This window comes from Colletes gigas, unplaced genomic scaffold (assembly GCF_013123115.1).
Source record: "Colletes gigas isolate AHSC1104 unplaced genomic scaffold, ASM1312311v1 Colletes_gigas_Sc00045, whole genome shotgun sequence".
Classification (NCBI taxonomy): Eukaryota; Metazoa; Arthropoda; class Insecta; order Hymenoptera; family Colletidae; genus Colletes; species Colletes gigas.
Genome location: NW_025106674.1, coordinates 1,311,111 through 1,329,672, shown reverse-complemented (window position 1 = coordinate 1,329,672; position 18,562 = coordinate 1,311,111). Strand labels below are relative to the sequence as shown.

Below are 18,562 nucleotides of genomic sequence, written 5' to 3'. Positions count from 1 at the left end.
CGTATCCTGAGAAGCAGCGTTCAAAGAGTTCGTCGATAATTTCCCGATCGTCCTTCTCTTCGGTCGGCGGTGGTGGTGTTTGGCCCTTGTCCTGGCGGTGTTTCTCCTGCTGCCGGTTGGCGTGGTGTCGCGCATCGATGGACATCAGTGTGCTGTTGAGTGGACGCTTCGTCCTTCGCGGCAGCTCCTCTATGCACGGTTCTTCATTGAACAGGTATGGTCGATCTGGTCGGTCGAGGAAGTTCCATGCCCTCTGCGGTATGTTGATAACTACCCCGGCCTTTTCTAGGAAGTCCATTCCTAGGAGGGTCCTGTTTTCTTCCGCTTCTGGGAGTACTATGAATGGTGCTTTGACAGTGTGGCCATTTAGGGATACCGTGAGATGGGCTCCTAGGATGGTCCTGATCCGTGGGTGTCCGTCTGCCAAGGCAACTCTCATCTGGCTTCGTTGGAAGCGTATCCCGCTGTCCGCAAGCACTTTGTGCAGCCCTTTACTCGCAACGCTGGTTTTTGCGCCGGTGTCAAAGAAGGCATAGCCTGAGTGACCATGTATGCGTATCTGGACTGATGGTCGCGGGCATTGCTGCGTGGCGGAAATTGCGCAGAACTCGGCTGGTTCGATGCTGGCCAATTGGGCTTGTGTGCAGTTGGGGCAGCGGCTTCGTACATAGCCCGCTTTCCCGCAGCCATAACACCGAACGGTGGTTGGTGCGGGCTGTGCCGGTTGCGTCGGTGTCGTGTTTTGCTCCCGACGTCTTCTTCGGCATTCTTCTGTGGAGTGCCCGTCCTTCCTGCAGTAGGCGCACCTCACGCGATTCTTGGTTGGTGATGGCTCCCTTCTGACTATTGGCTGGCTGGACTTGCGTTCTTGTTCGAGGGCCTCTATCTCCCTCGCCCTCTGAGTGAGGTCGTCAAACGTTGTCACGCTGCCTCGCGGTATTTTATCCCTCAGATTTAGTTTCAGGAGCGCGTATACCATGTCCAATTGGATGCCTTCCTCATGGCGGTGTGGAAGCTAGGCCAGCAGGGCCCTTTTCCCCGCTAGGAAGGCGTCTGTGGAGACGCGGCCATCCTGTTTGGTTGCAAATAGTTCGGCATATATTGTAGGAGCCGATCGACGTGGTGCGTATTGCTGCTGTAGGGCGTCCATGGCCTGGCGCCATGTTGCGTGGTTCGTTTTTACGCCTTGCCACCAGATGGCGGCTTCTCCTTCGAGGAGGAGCGGGAGTCCCTTCACCGCGTTGGCGTCTGTGATGCTTTCGATATCCTTGAATATCGAGGCGGTGGCTACGAACTCCTCGAGTCGTTGTCTGCAGCGTGCTCCGTCATATCTCGCCGTGCAGCGGGCGAAACTTCCTTGCGGGGTTGCGGCGGGTGCGTCCATGCGCCGTGTCGCACTGAGCAAGCGAAGGAGCTGCTCCTCCGTCATCTGGATCGCCATGTTCCTGGGGCTTCTTCTGGGCGTCTCGATGTTCGTTTTCGTACGGGGACTCCTACTCCTGTGGGAAGCCGTGGTGTCCTCTTTTCCTCGTCCGGGCGTTGGTCGAAAGCTCCTTGTTTTCGAACCCGGCGAAGAGCCGCGCGTTGGGCGCCAATGTAAGAGGGATTTGTGTTTCCCTGTGGAAACAGGGAGGGAAAAGAAGGGAGGTATTGGGAGAGGATGGATGAAGGGGGTAGATGAGGAGGGTGCGGGTGTTTTGAGTGACACGAACGGCTTGGTACGATGCAGGAGTCTACCCGGAGGTGGACTCGAGTTTATTGTGCTGCTTATACAAAAGTCCGGCGGAAGATCCGCCGTCGGAGGTCGTTAGGCCCTGACCAAGTGCGCGGGGTCGGTGAGGATTTCTCAACGAGAGGCGGTGGGCGCTCTCCTGCAGTTTGGCACGCCCGCGTAGGAGCCGGCACTGAGGAGCTTTCCCGTGGCGAGTGTACCCGATGGTTAGTCGATAGGTTTTCCAACAGCTTGGCACGTCCGCGTAGGAGCCGGCACTGTGGCGCTTTTCTGACTGTAGTCGGGTAGTGACTGACGAACATGGGCCTGAGGGCCCGTATTTATACTAAGGGTAGCGCGCTAGCGCTGCCCTGATCCGCCGCTGATTGGTTGCGACCCTTCTATTTTTAGCATTACCTGCTTGTTTTCTAGCCTCGTTAACACTAAGAGCGCGGTGTGTTGGCGAAAGTCGCGTCGTCGTTCTTAAACGTATGTAAAAATATTATGTCGCGTTACAAAACGTGGTTTTCTCAAAACGATGTTTTACAAATTGGCAACCACGATATCTCAGAAACCAATTGGCCGATTGAGCTCAAATTTAGTATACACCTTCAGTAGACTGTTTTCTGACGTTGGTAGCACAATTGAGCCAAAATATTTTTGTTGTGTTTTCTTTTAACTTGTAGAAGAGACAAAAACATAGGAAAAATCGATATTACAGTTTAGCATACCGCCATTTTGTAAAGAAGTATTTTTCCTGCCCGTATCTGGTACCAACCATCACAACACCCATATAAATTAAGAATATGTTTGGTTTATTTTTTTTAGATGTATACAACGTCCACAACATTGGTTGCTAATTACAGGTCTTTCCCGCGCACCATCGTATTCAAGGATACAAAAATACATAACATTTTTTTCTAATTTGTGCACATTTCTAACGAAGCAATAAATATGTGTAAAAAATTTTAGAAAGAAAACCCCAACAGTTTTAAATTTATTCTATCCTACAAATTACCTCCAAAACAGCACTATACACGACAATACTGCCTTAAGTAAAGAATCATCTCCGAATAGCGAAGAAGAAAAGAAAGAGATGTCTAAAGTACCGTATAGAGAAGCAATAGGATCACTAATGCATTTAGCATTGTTTACAAGATTGGATATATTATTTGCTGTAACGAAATTATCCCAATACAATGAAAACCCTGGTAGGGAACACTGGCTTCAAGTCAAACATATTTTAAGATATTTAAGTAAAACGCGCAGTTATGGGTTAACATATAAAAGAAATAACAATAATGATATCAACGTTTACTGCGATGCAGATTGGGGCAACGATATAGATGATAGGCACTCGTTCTCAGGTTTGATTGTAAAAATTGCAGGTAACATAATCAGTTGGAGATCAGTAAAACAAAAATGCATCTCAACTTCCACTATGGAAGCTGAATATGTATCATTATCGCAAGGCGTTAAAGAAATAATATGGCTTGAAATGGTATTAAACGAACTTAATTTATTACATCATTTTACAGGATTTAAAATGTTTTGCGATAACAGGGCAGCAATTGATTTTTCGAGAAGCAATATAGACAGAAACAAGTCAAAACATATCGATATATCCTATCATATTGTGAGGGAAAAGTTGGAGCAAGGACTTATGAGTTTGCAGTATATTCCGACCGACGAAAATCCAGCGGATATGCTAACAAAAGGGCTGAAAGCAACTAAGCATCATGAATACGTAAAAATGTTGAATTTAAGGTCTATGAATTTGGAGTCAAATTAAAAATATACATATATCGTGAAAGTGGGAGATTGTAGAAAGTTCTCGATATATGGTCACGTGACGCGACGCGTGCTATATATACAGGGTGTCCCGTAAATAGTGTAAGAACCGGGAATGGGGGGTAGCTGAGATGATTCTGGACAACAATTTCCTTTGCAAAAATGTCGGATGGAGCTTCGCTTTTGAATTATTAACAAAAAACACTGACCAATCACGGCGCTCGCCTTCCACGCGCTCAGGGCCGTCCGACCTCGGAGAGCCACCGCGCCGGGTAGGTAGCAAGATGCGCGTTGAAGATACATCGAGAAACGAATACAAATAATTAAAAATACTCCCACTACAACGGTTACCTAATTTGTTAATTACTACGTAATTAGTACGTAAATTACTAAATGGAATTTATTAATTATTTGTATTTGCTGTTTCCGAGAAAGAAGGAACAAAATCTCGGTATTTTTAGGAAATTGACCCTTCGCAACCGAGTGACGCTTCTCGGCAGAGTGTTTTAAAATTAAAATAAAAATTATTATCAGAAAATTAAAATAAATACGGTAAGAACCATTTGTAACCGTTTGTTATTAAAAACTGTACTGAAAAAGCAGACTGGATTTCTGCGTACCGAAACATTCCTCGAATGCAAAGGGTTAATAGAGAAATAATTGAAATTCGACTTACCCATTTATCTGCAAATTGACCTACTGCGCTGACAATAGAGCCCGGCCAATGCACCGCTGTCGGTCACAGCAAGGTCAAAAACCCCAACGAAAATCAGCTGATGGGACGGCCCGATCGCTGTACCTGCTTCTCACCCCGAAAAAACTTCACGCACGGTCACTAACACTTTTCACTTTCACATACCGATGTGTTCCGTTGCATCCTACTTCGATTGTTGCTCCTTCCTGGGTTGATAACGGTGCCTGGATGTTGCTCCCTCCTGAATTGTTACTCCTTCCTGAATGGTAGTTGCTCCCTGAATTGTTGCTCCTTCCTGGATTGTTGCTTCTTCGAACCTTGCTCCCTTCAGAATTGTTGTTCCTTTTCGCTGGGATAATGGGCGCGATACGTGCGGGCGGCTTTCTTCGCGTTCCCCTTGGTGTCCGCGAAAACGAAGAACGAACGATAATCCTCTGCGTTTACGCGTTCCATCGCGTGCGTTCGCTTCTGTTCAGAAACGCGTAGGTTCTGTGAAAAATTTTGACTGACAAATTGCATTTCCCTCCCCGAAAAAGTTCCAGGTAAGGCAACCCATTGTCGCGCGATTCGGAGTTACCTGCGATCGACGAACGTGCAGACCATGTTTGCCGCAAATGTTTGCTGCTAAACTGTACGGTCGGCTCTTCTAATAGAATTTTTAAGATTCACCGTGAATATTTTTTCATGGATAACATATTTAATTGTACAACAAAAATATTTAACACAAATATTAAAAAATATATCTTCTTGGAATTTTCATTTGAGAAATAAGAACTAGAAAAAATATTATTTAATATTCTTTTTAAATATTTTTGTTTTTTGTTGCTCCAATATTATTTATTATCGCATATTATCTATTATGTAATTGACTCCTTCCTCGTGGATTATTTTTTATAAATAAAACCTTTTTATTTTATTTAATTTTTCATGGTATATTCTTCTTTCTTTTTTATAACAAATTTTCCATGGAAAAATATTCACGGTCAATCTTAAAAATTGTATTAGAAAAGCGGACCGTACAGTTTAGCAGCAAACATTTGCGGCAAACATGGTCTGCACGTTCGTCGATCGCAGGTAACTCCGAATCGCGCGACAATGGGTTGCCTTACCTGGAACTTTTTCGGGGAGGGAAATGCAATTTGTCAGTCAAAATTTTTCACAGAACCTACGCGTTTCTGAACAGAAGCGGACGCACGCGATGGAACGCGTAAACGCAGAGGATTATCGTTCGTTCTTCGTTTTCGCGGACACCAAGGGGAACGCGAAGAAAGCCGCCCGCACGTATCGCGCCCATTATCCCAGCGAAAAGGAACAACAATCCTGAAGGGAGCAAGGTTCGAAGAAGCAACAATCCAGGAAGGAGCAACAATTCAGGGAGCAACTACCATTCAGGAAGGAGTAACAATTCAGGAGGGAGCAACATCCAGGCACCGTTATCAACCCAGGAAGGAGCAACAATCGAAGTAGGATGCAACGGAACACATCGGTATGTGAAAGTGAAAAGTGTTAGTGACCGTGCTGTGAAGTTTTTTCGGGGTGAGAAGCAGGTACAGCGATCGGGCCGTCCCATCAGCTGATTTTCGTTGGGGTTTTTGACCTTGCTGTGACCGACAGCGGTGCATTGGCCGGGCTCTATTGTCAGCGCAGTAGGTCAATTTGCAGATAAATGGGTAAGTCGAATTTCAATTATTTCTCTATTAACCCTTTGCATTCGAGGAATGTTTCGGTACGCAGAAATCCAGTCTGCTTTTTCAGTACAGTTTTTAATAACAAACGGTTACAAATGGTTCTTACCGTATTTATTTTAATTTTCTGATAATAATTTTTATTTTAATTTTAAAACACTCTGGCGAGAAGCGTCACTCGGTTGCGAAGGGTCAATTTCCTAAAAATACCGAGATTTTGTTCCTTCTTTCTCGGAAACAGCAAATACAAATAATTAATAAATTCCATTTAGTAATTTACGTACTAATTACGTAGTAATTAACGAATTAGGTAACAGTTGTAGTGGTAGTATTTTTAATTATTTGTATTCGTTCCTCGATGTATCTTCAACGCGCATCTTGCTACCTACCCGGCGCGGTGGCTCTCCGAGGTCGGACGGCCCTGAGCGCGCGGAAGGCGAGGGCCGTGATTGGTCAGTGTTTTTCGTTAATAATTCAAAAACGAAGCTCCATCCGACATTTTTGCAAAGGAAATTGTTGTTCAGAATCGTCTCAGCTACCCCCCATTTCCGGTTCTTACACTATTTACGGGACACCCTGTATATGCCCTATGGCGACACTTCCTGCCCCAGTCGAATAAGAACAATGAATAAGTTTAGATCACGTGTGCGAGTTTATCTTGTATTTAGTGTACAACATTATATATTATACTAGAATGTAAGTGATTGATAATAAATATAATATTGAATTATAACAATATATATTAGTGTAATAAGGACGTGTAGTATTATTTATCGACCACATCCCCAAGTATCCCAACAGTTTTATAAAAACCTTTCATTAATTGGTCTGATACCTCGACACCCATCCACGGGGAATTTATTACAAATAATTCCTACAAATTGGGGGCCCCTCCGGGATCGAGGTTACCACTGTCAAGTGTCGAATTGTGCGAGAGACTTCGGGAAAACTTTGTGAGTTGCGCTGTGGGGTTTTATTGTGAGTATAATCGTGAGTTGTTGTGAGAGAACAATGAGATCCGCAACACTTTATCGTGAGATGACGGTGTCGGAGTTGAAAGAGAAGCTGAGAGCTCTGGGGCAACAGACATCGGGCAGTAAAGCCGAGCTGATGTCAAGGCTGCTGGAGGCGGATCCGGTCGGTGAATGCCTAGAGGTAACTAACCGAGAGTACTACCACGAGGCATTGGAACAGGGGCCTGCGGGACAGCCTACGCAGCAACAGTTTGGAGAACAACGACGCTCAGAGGGAACATCAGGGAGCAACACAGAACGTGAGACCGACTATTCGCGACTGGAACGTGTGGTCGAAAAATTGCTACGGGCACGCGAGATTGAAAATTTGCGACGGGAGCGCGAGGCTGAAAATTGGCGACAAGAGCGTGAGCTTATGCTGCGCCAGATGGAGATGATGCGGGGAATGCAGTCCTTAAACGTGGCGCCAGTAACAATAGAACGAGGTAGCACCACTAAAAAGGTGGGCATCACTGTAATCGCGGATCTTCTGGACTATTTTGACGGAGACCGGGATCGCTATGAGAGATGGGAGAAACAGATAACTCTGCTCGGGACATCGTACCAGTTGGACGACTCCGAATGCCGAATCCTAATTGGCTCCCGATTAAAAGGGAGGGCTCTAGAATGGTTCCATTCGAAGCCGGAGTTCATTCAATTGACATTTGAAGAATGTATACAGGAGTTGCAGGCGATGTACCGCTACCAACCGAGCAAAGCAACAAGGAGGAGGAATTTTGAGCAAAGATCTGGAAAAAGGGAGAACCCTTTTGCGAATATTTCCACCACAAGGTAGTTCTGGCGAATCGAATCCCCATCGAGGACGAGGCAGAACTGGTGGATGAAATTATTGAGGGTATTCCCGATACTGTGCTACGGAACCAGGCACGCATTCAGAGGTTCCAAAATAAAAGCTCTGTGCTGGCTGCTTTTGAAAAGGTGGAGTTGCCAGCAGAGGTTAGACGAGGACGACGAGAGCAACCGAGGGACACCGAACCGTGGAAACGACTGCAGGGCCAAGTAGCAGCGTTGGAACCGCCGCACAGTGGGTTGAAACGCGAAAAACGCGGACAAAACCTATTTTTCTGACATAAGAAAAAAATGAAAATCTTGTTATTAACTTAAAGGTAAATAAATGAGGTATCGTATCCTATATTTAATTCTTCAAAATTTAATTCCTGTACCCCATAATCAAGCACGAAATTCCAGATAAAAGTCATAAATTGAACTCTTACTTAATTCTTTAAAACAACGATTACTATAACGGGTTACAAATCGACACGTATATAAGTTAAGATTCTGTGCCTATGTTCTGTTGAAAAGGCGTTTTAGGTAGAAAAAAATAAGTACCTCCTTTGTTTCTTTTCATTATATAAGGCAGCTATAGAAACTGATTAAGTAAAGTGTAATTTTCCTTTCTTCTTTTCAGTTAAGTAGAGTTACAGTTCGATCGCCATCGATTTCCGCATTCAATTAATATTCACATTAAAGCTGAATGTATATAGAATGAAATAAAAAAAATATCAACTGCAGGTAGCCGCAGCTCTTTATAATGAACTAAAAAAACGACGACATGGTAGCATACGCATGATGCATCGCATGTCATTCGTCGCGTTAGTGGCCAATAACTTCAAATGTAAAGCCGATTTAGTTATCGACGTTATTTAACACGTTGACTGCCAGACGCATTTTCCATGGTTTTCCCAAGGCGCCAACGTGAACTTTTCATTATGCGATGCATATTATGTTGAAATATTATTTGCAGAAAATAAAATGAGTTATAAAATCATGCTTGAAGCATTTTTCGTGGTGGTCACCGGTGACCCCCACGGCGTTGTAGACAATTATTACGATTGTCCTTTTTTCAAACAATCGTGCTTCGGTTGCTAAGTGATTACTCTCATTATTTAGTCCTATCACCGGTGACCCCCACGGCGTTGTAGACAATTATTACGATTGTCCTTTTTTCAAACAATCGTGTTTCGGTTGCTAAGTGATTACTCTGTTATTTAGTCCTATCACCGGTGACCCCCACGGCTTTTTCACTCTACATACGTTTTTGCATTTTATATCTTTCATTTAATTTTTTAATTTTTTAATTTTTTTTTATTACTGTGTATATATTGATTGCGGATTGTGTATTGTGAACTGTGAACTGTAAACTGTAAACTGTGAGTTTGTAAGTGTCAGTGTGAATTGTAAAGTGTGAATTGTGAATTATAATCTGTGAAATATGCAGAACATAACGCGAATGCAATTGCATAACAAACGTATGCAATTAAAAACTGCAAATGTAACTGCGGAACTGGCAGATTATGTAATCGAACAATTAAACATTACAGACAATACAAGGAATAGAGTGATTGTTATAAACACGTTAAAAGTGCAGTTCATATACAAATACCAGAAACAATGGCACGATTCTCATAGAAAGAACTCCTATTTTCTAGAGAAAAATGAACAGTGGCTAGCGGAGATAATTCATTTTCCAGATGAAGTATTCGCTGAATCAGGTGGTTACGATTCCTCGTCCAAAGGGGGTCGAGCGAAAAAAGAATTTGCAGAGTTAAGTGAGACAAATAAACGTCGCAGAACAGACGACGTATTAGAAAATACACCAGCAGATATTTTAATACACGCAGCTGCTCGAAGTTTACACAAATCTGGAAATGTGGCAGCAGCAAAATTAATTAGGATGATTGCCCAGGCAACACCAGCTGAGGCAAATGAAATGTGGAAGAAATTAAATTCTGATGAAGATTCTCCATCCTCAGTACCTCCAGAAGAGGCATTATCATTAATAATGTCATCACATTTTACCCGACAACAATATCTAAATGTGAGACAGCTTTGTATAGCACATGGAAGTACTATTCTTCCATCCGATTTTATTCTTCGACGTGTACGCAAAGAAACATACCCACAAAACATTGAGATTTCGGACACAAAGTGTATAGTAAATGTACAAAATCTGTTAAACCATACGATACAACGATTTAAGTTGCTTCTTACACCTACATTAGAAACGGAGGAAAATAATTTCTGTTTAATATCCAAATGGGGAATGGATGGAAGCTCTGGTCATTCTACGTATAAACAAGGGTGGCACAATTCTAATACAAACCAGTCTGATGAAAATATTTTTATGACGGCAATGGTACCTCTTAAACTAATTGGAACATTTTCCAAGAAGGTATATTGGGAAAATCCAAGACCATCCAGTTCCCGATTTTGCAGACCGATATCCCTCCAGTGGATACACGAGACGACAGAATTAATTAAAGAAGAAGAGGAAAGGATTCAAACAGAAATTAACAATTTAGTACGGTATACCTTTGAGAACATTTCTGTAGAGTTTAAAATGCTGCTCACCATGATAGATGGCAAAGTTTGTAATTCCCTTACACATACATCAAGCATGCGCTGTTATACAGGGTGTTCGGCCACCTCTAGCAAAAATTTTAATGAGCGATAGTAGAGGCCAAAATAAGACGAAAATCAAGAATACTAATTTGTTGATGGAAGCTTCGTTAAAAAGTTATTAACAATTAAATTCAAAAATTGCAAATCGTTGTGGAAAAATTATTTTCGGTTGCGGGGGTCAACTACAATCATTTTTGGTGAGTACACATACCTCCGAAATCCTATCTACTTTCGAGAAAAAAAATCGAGTAGGTGCTGAAATTTTTCGGCGAAAAAAAATTTTTCAAATCGTTCTAAAAAAATTATTTCCGGTTGCGGGGATCAATTACAATCATTTTTTATCATTACACATACCTCCGAAATTGTACGCACTTTCGAGAAAAAAATTCCTTACTGAAAATCCAATTAGGTGCCTAAATTTTTCAACGGAGAAAAAAAATTGCAAATCGTTGTGGAAAAATTATTTTCGGTTGCGGGGGTCAGTTACAATCAGTTTTTGTCATTAGGCATACCCACGAAATCCTGCCCACTTTCGAGAAAAAAAATAGAGAAGGTGTGAAATTATTCGAGAAAATTAAAAAATTGCAAATCGTTGTGGAAAAATTATTTTCGGTTGTAGGGTTCAATTACAGTCATTTTTTGTGAATAGACATACCCCCGAAATCTTGCGCATTTTCGAGAAAAAAATTCAGTAAGGGCGGCACTTTAAACGTTAATAACTTTTTAACGAAGCTTCCATCAACAAATTGGTATTCTTGATTTTCGTCTTATTTTGGCCTCTACTATCGCTCATTAAAATTTTTGCTAGAGGTGGCCGAACACCCTGTATATGTAAATGCAGTATTTCAGAAATGAATAATTTGGACAACATCTCTTTTCAATTCTCCGAAGATCCTACTTCAATACAATTTGGTCTTTCACCCTTGCACTGCTGAATTCGATTTTTAGAGTGCGTGCTTCACATATCATATAGGCTAGATTTTAAAAAATGGCAAGCAACGTCAAAAAAAAGTGAAACACAGGAATTTTCATATAAAGAATTATTGGAAAAAAGAAAGCGCAGAGTGCAAGAAGATTTTAAACAGAAAATGGGTCTTTTGGTAGATTTACCTAAACAGGGACATGGTACATCGAATGACGGAAATACCGCTAGACGTGCCTTTAGAAATGTAAGATTATTTTCGGAAATAACTGGTGTCAATGAAGAATTAATACAACGATTTTCCAATATATTAACCGTCTTAAATAGCGGCCGAGAAATAAATGATGTTCCGTTTAATAATTATTGTCAAGAAACGGCCAAATTATATGTAGACAATTATAATTGGTATTATATGCCACCTTCTGTGCACAAAGTTTTAATTCACGGAGCAAAAATAGCAAAAGCAATGCTTCTTCCTATAGGACATCTTTCTGAAGAATCGATGGAAGCCCAAAATAAATACGTGAAACGGTTCAGAAGAGACCATACACAGAAACGTTCCAGATATCATACTAACCGTGACTTATTCTATAGACTATTATCCACTTCTGATCCGGTTATAGCGAGTAAAAATATACCGAAAACCTCCGTATCAAAACTATCCGAAGAAGTGCTTCAGTTATTGAAACCAAAAGAAGGGTCAACTAGTGAAAGTGAAGATAACGATGAAGACGACTACGGAACATGGTCCGAAGATCATTAAAATCAAGTAAATTATACAGATTCTATATCAATATAGCATATAATTATAACATATAAAATATAAAATGATATATTTAATAATAAGTTTGGTTAAATCCATAATTAACACTTTTAAAAACAAATTTCATCTGATAACTCTTACATGTTTCGAATCAGGTAAAATCTGATTATTAATTCGAATTCTGCGCATCAAAATCTATAAAATTGCATATTTGTATTTAACTTCAACCGAAAAATTACGTCAAAAATAGGTTTTGTCCGCGATTTTCGCGTTTCAACCCACTGTGCGCCGGTCGCAAGGTGCCATAACTGTGGGGCAAGAGGACACAGCGCCGCGGGATGCCCATTGAGGGCACAACGAACAAAGTGCTACGCGTGCCAGGAGTTCGGGCAAATTGCCGTCAATTGTCCCAGGAGGTCATCAGCCGCAGCGGACAGCCATCCGTCCAATACGCCACAAACATCAAAGAATAAGTATGCGAAAGTAGTTAACATTGGCGATTGTGAAATAATGGCACTTATCGATACCGGCAGTGATATTACACTGATGCGAGCGGCTGCTCACTCGGAGCTAGGTTTCCCACCACTACGACAAAATAAAATTAGTTTTTGCGGGATAGGATCATTAGCCAATAAAACGTTAGGGCAATTTAACACGAACATTTCGATAGATGACACTTCTTATCCGATAAATATCCATGTCGTTCCAGATTCTCTCATGCGGTACAATCTTTTGTTGGGGACAGGTTTCCTGAAGACGATGGAGATTCGCATTAAAGGGGAAGATATAGAGATCCGAGGATTGCGCGACGCTAGCCCCGACGGTTCGGATGTCGCGGACGTGCTAAGAATAGACGTTGTTGCCGAGGAGAATATAGACACTTCTCATATAGCGGATGCGCAGCTTAAAAGCAGGGTAGAATATTTGGTAGAAAGCTACCGGCCGAATAGAAACCGCGAAGTCGGCGTCGAAATGTCGTTGGTTCTGAAGGACGAAGAGCCGGTATATCAAAGGGCGAGGCGGTTGTCCATATCGGAGCGCGAAATAGTTAATACTATAGTCCGAGAATGGTTACGGGACGGAATCATTCAACCTTCGTTGTCGGAGTACGCGAGCCCGGTAGTCCTGGTTAAGAAGAAGGATGGCACGCCCCGGCTTTGTGTCGATTACCGACAGTTAAACAGAAAGATAGTTCGAGACCGTTATCCGCTTCCCCTCATCGAGGACCAATTAGATTCTCTGCAAGATGCGAGGATATATACCACTTTAGACTTGAAAAATGGATTCTTCCACGTTCCGATTAGACCAGAGTCACAGAAATACACCGCTTTCATAGTCCCTGATGGGCAGTACGAATTTTTAAAAGTGCCATTTGGGCTTTGTAACTCTCCGTCCGTGTTTCAGAAATACATTAATGCCATATTCCGGAAATTAATAGATAGAAAAATAGTTTTGATTTACCTTGATGATTTGCTAATTGTAGCTTCAGATTATGAGACCGCCGTTATTAATTTAGAAGCCGTATTAAAAGTCGCAAGTGAAGCCGGATTACATATTAACTGGAAAAAGAGTCAGTTTCTACAAAACAAAATAGAGTATCTTGGGTACATTATTGAAAACCGGACCGTACGACCGTCTGTGCGCAAGACCGAGGCTGTAGCGAAATTTCCGGAGCCAAAGACGATAAAACAAGTACAAAGCTTCTTGGGCCTTACAGGGTATTTTAGAAAGTTCATCCCGCAATACTCACTGATTGCTAGACCGCTCACGAACCTCTTGAGATCTGAGTATTAATTTCGCTTTGAGTCAGAAGAAACCAACGCATTTCGAGAGCTGAAACGGGCGCTTGTAGAAAAACCGGTGCTCCGATTGTTCGCGTTAGGCGCAGAAACGGAGTTACATACTGACGCTTCGAGTTTCGGGTTCGGCAGTATTTTACTCCAGCGTGATAGTGTCACTGGCGCGTTACATCCGATTTATTATGCCAGCGGAAAAACCAATTCGGCGGAGGAGAAATACGCTAGTTATGAATTAGAGGTACTAGCGATAATAAAATCATTGCGAAGGTTTCGAGTATACCTGCTGGGGATCCCATTTAAGATTGTAACGGATTGCCAGGCGTTTGCGTTAACTATGCGGAAAAGAGACCTGTGTGTGCGCGTGGCGAGGTGGGCCCTATTGTTGGAGGAATTTCAATATACTATAGAACATCGTTCGGGTAAGAGCATGCTGCACGTGGATGCACTTAGCCGGTACCCCCTGCCGCAGTGTATGTTTGTGTGTGAGGACGAGGACAGCGTGACCGCGCGCTTGAAAAGGGCACAGGCCAAAAACGAGGACGTTGCAAGACTCACCCAAAGGATCGAGGCGGAACCGACGGACGAATATTGCATTCGGGGTGGCCTGCTATTCAAAAGTATGGGTGACGACATTAAGCTAGTTGTACCTCGCGCTATGCAGACCGATATAATTAGACGGGCGCACGAAAACGGTCATTTCGCAGTCACCAAAACAGAATCCCTTGTGAGGCGCGATTACTGGTTTGCGAATATGAGGGCGAAAATCGAACGGGTCATCCAGAACTGTGTTAATTGTATTCTCGCGGAGCGCAAACATGGGAAGGCCGAGGGATTCCTGTATACCATAGAAAAGGGCGAGACGCCCCTCGATACTTACCATGTCGATCACTTAGGGCCGTTGCCGTCAACAAAAAAAAGCTACAACCACATCTTCGTGGTCGTAGACGCGTTCACGAAATTCACTTGGTTTTACGCGACGAAAAGCACAACGACGGCTGAAGTAATAAATAGATTAAGAAAGCAAGCCGATATTTTTGGAAACCCGTACAGGATCGTTTCAGATCGCGGCACCGCGTTCACATCCAACGAATTCAAGAGCTATTGTATGGACGAAAAAATAAGTCATGTCTGCGTAACCACAGGAATGCCGAGGGGTAACGGTCAAGTAGAGAGAGTTAATCGCATTTTGATACCGCTTCTGAATAAACTTTCGTCGCCCAATCAGAACGAGTGGTACAAATATCTGGAACAGTGCCAAAAATGTCTTAACCCCTTAACCTACGATTTAGATTCGAAGATGTTGGGCCGAAATCGTATACAAGCTCGCGCAGCGTTCGGGTATTTCGCACGACTTGTGTAACACGCTGATCGGGCCAATCGTAAACATGACGGGCATCGCCCGTGGTAGGACGATCGCGGTTTGTAGATAGCACAGACAAGGCTCGTGATGTATTTCTGTTATCTCTTCGGATCGTGATCAGTGTCAAGTTGTTCTTGGTCACATTCGCACGTCGAAATTTACGTTCGTAAATTCTAGAAAAGCAACCCCAGAAGATGTTCTCAAGAAAGAGATTTCGTGATGAAAGCAGTGAGAATTGTGCTGATATTTTGCTAACGAAAGTGACAGTAGTGACGATATATGTCGAGTTCGAAGAAAGTGTAGCCGATTAGTTATTGATGATACATCCGATGACGATCAACTACCAGAGTCCTGGCCTTGGAAGGAAATAAGAAATAGTCCAAAAATCTGGAACTATATGACTCCTGGCCTTACAGAGGGAGCCTTATGTCAATTAGGAGGAAGTGGAGGAGAATTTGATATAATTAATCTAATATTTGATGACATATTTTGGAACAATATTGTGACCGAAACTAACCAGTATGCAGATCAAATACGAGAAAATCCATATAGAACACGAGAAATCAACGACGCTTGGTTTCCTGTAGACTCTACCGAAATGAAAAGATATTTCGCCTTGACCATTATAATGTCACAGGTAAAAAAAACCAAGAATCCAAATGAATTGGTCGAAGAGGGCTGTTATCGAAACGCCCATATTTAGAAAATCAATGCCTTTGAAGAGATATCTACAAATTACAAGGTTTTTGCATTTCTCAAACAATAATCTGGTTGCCAATACCGATAAAATGAGCAAGATTAAACCTGTTATTAATTTTTTGAACCAAAAATTTAAAGAAGTGTATATAATGAAAAAAGACATTTCTATTGATGAATCGCTTATGAAATTCAGGGGGCGTCTATCGTATAAGCAATTCAATCCATCCAAAAGGGCAAGGTTTGGCGTCAAAATTTATAAATTATGTGAGTCTGAGTCAGGCTATTGTTATCAATTTAAAATATATACCGGCAACGATAAAATAAACTGTGATGACAGCGCTTCGGAATGTGTTGTCAAAGAGCTTGCTGAGTCAGTGCTGCACAGGGGTCACACTTTATACATGGACAATTGGTATTCTTCCCCAAAATTATTTGTTGAACATGCAAACGAGCCCTGTATTTCTTCCCCCCTCTACCTTCCTTACTTACTTCATTTCTTTGCGCCGCTCTCTTGTCTCGTTGTCCGCGTATAGACACGTGTTCAAACCGCTGTATTCTTTATTGCCAAATAAATCTTGTTTCGTCTTTAATCAAAACTGAATCTAGAACGTTATTTGAACATGCCGAACCAACAATTTCGAGGGTATGTCTATTCACAAAAAATTATTGTAATCGACCCTCGGAATTGGAAATAATTTTTTCAGAACGATTCGAAATTTTTTAATTTTCTCGAAAAATTTCAGCATTTCTCGAATTTTTTTCTAGAAAATGCGCAGAATTTCGAGGGTATGTCTATTCACCAAAAATTATTGTAATCGACCCTCGGAACTGAAAATAATATTTTCAGAACGATTCGAAATTTTTTTCTCCCGTCGAAACATTTCACACATTCTCAAATTTGTTTCGCGAAAGTGGATAGGATTTTGAGGGTATGTCTAATGATAAAAAATGATAGTAATTGACTCCTGCAACTAAAAATAATTTTTCCGGAACGATTTGTGTTGAACATGCAAACGAGCCCTGTATTTCTTTCCCCCTCTACCTTCCTTACTTACTTCTTTTCTTTGCGCTGCTCTCTTGTCTCGTCGTCCGCGTATAGACACGTGTGCAAACCGCTGTATTATTTATTGCCAAATAAATCTTGTTTCGTCTTTAATCAAAACTGAATCTAGAACGTTATTTGAACATGCCGAACCAACATTATTTATGACGTTATCACATAAATATAAAACAAATGTAATTGGCACAGTACGTTCGAATAGGAAGAATATGCCAAAAGATTTGTGCAGTGTAAAATTAAAAAGGGGGGAATACGTAATAAGAAGCTGCAACCGAATACTCGCTATAAAATGGAAAGATAAGCGAGATGTATATATGATGTCGACAAAACATGAAACAGTCGAAATTATTTCACAAGGATCCAACCACACCCTAAAACCGAGTTGTATTGCAGAGTACAGCCACGGAATGAACGGAATTGATCTCCAAGATCAAATATTGGCATGTTTTCCAGTAATGCGGAAATACATGAAAGGATACAAAAAAATTTTTTTTTATCTGTTTGATATTGGTCTTTTTAACTCCTACATTTTATGGAAAAACCTGAATGATGGAAAGAAACAATGCTATGTCGACTATAGGATCAATATAGCCGAATCTCTATTGAAGAATATGCCAAAACCGATTTATAGAGAACGAGGCGTATCATCTGTCGGAGATGCGCCAGACAGACTGTACGCGAAGGAGTGGGCTCATTTTCCAAAGCACATTGATCCAACACCCTCTAAATCAAGACCGTCAAAACGTTGTACAGTTTGTCACAAAAATAAAAAACGTAAGGAAACAACATGGGAGTGTAAAAAGTGTAAAGTTCCGTTACATGTACCAGAATGCTTTGAACTATATCATACCGTTATAGATTACTAATTTTGTATTTTGGATTTTTATATAAATAAACATTTTGTAATAAACAATTTGTAATAAACAATTATTGCATCAGGCTGTAATTGCATATCAAATATTCCACGTAATATTCACTTCTGGCCCGACCATCGTACGCGGGCTATGCCCGTAATATTCACTTCTGGCCCGACCATCGTACGCGGGCTATGCCCGTAATATTCACTTCTGGCCCGATCACCGTACGCGGGCTATGCCCGTCATTGTAGGTTAAGGGGTTAATAGTACAGTTAGCCGTAGCATAGGAATGAGCCCTTTCAAGGCAATGTTCGGTATCGACATGCGATTAAAAGACGATGTCCCATTAAGGGAGGTACTTGAACGCGAATGGAACGAAGTGTTTGACGAAAACCGTTGCGAGTTGCGGAGCCACGCGCGGGATAGGATTCTAAAAATACAACAGGAGAATAGGAAAACCTACAATAAAAAGCGAAGGGCTGCACATCGCTACGAGTGCGGCGAGTTGGTGGCCATTAAAAGAACACAACAAGGCCCTGGTATGAAACTGTGCGCCAAATATCTCGGGCCGTATCGGATAAGTAGAGTCTTGCGCAATGAGCGGTACATCGTAGATAAGGTTGGGGATCACGAAGGCCCCCAACAAACATCTACGGCGGCGGAAAACATGAAAATGTGGATGGATGAAAGTATGCCTGATTACGATACAGAAGAGAATGATTGTGCGGATATCTGAGGTCAGATATCATTGTAGGATGGCCGAGTGTAGGAATGAATATGTCGGA

The 18,562-nt window shown here is 42.0% G+C and overlaps 2 protein-coding genes across 2 annotated transcripts; one reads left to right on the top strand and one right to left on the bottom strand.

Annotated features, from left to right (window-relative positions):
• Positions 1-1,015: 1,015 nt before the first annotated feature.
• LOC122403179 (activity-regulated cytoskeleton associated protein 1-like) lies at positions 1,016-1,441 on the bottom strand. Its single transcript, XM_043406539.1, has one exon. The coding sequence runs from the start codon at positions 1,439-1,441 to the stop codon at positions 1,016-1,018; it is 426 nt and encodes a 141-aa protein (XP_043262474.1).
• A 1,366-nt stretch (positions 1,442-2,807) lies between these two features.
• On the top strand, positions 2,808-3,503 carry LOC122403178 (secreted RxLR effector protein 161-like). Its single transcript, XM_043406538.1, has 2 exons — positions 2,808-3,099; positions 3,250-3,503. The coding sequence occupies exons 1-2, from the start codon at positions 2,808-2,810 to the stop codon at positions 3,501-3,503; spliced, it is 546 nt and encodes a 181-aa protein (XP_043262473.1).
• The last annotated feature ends 15,059 nt before the right edge of the window (positions 3,504-18,562 follow it).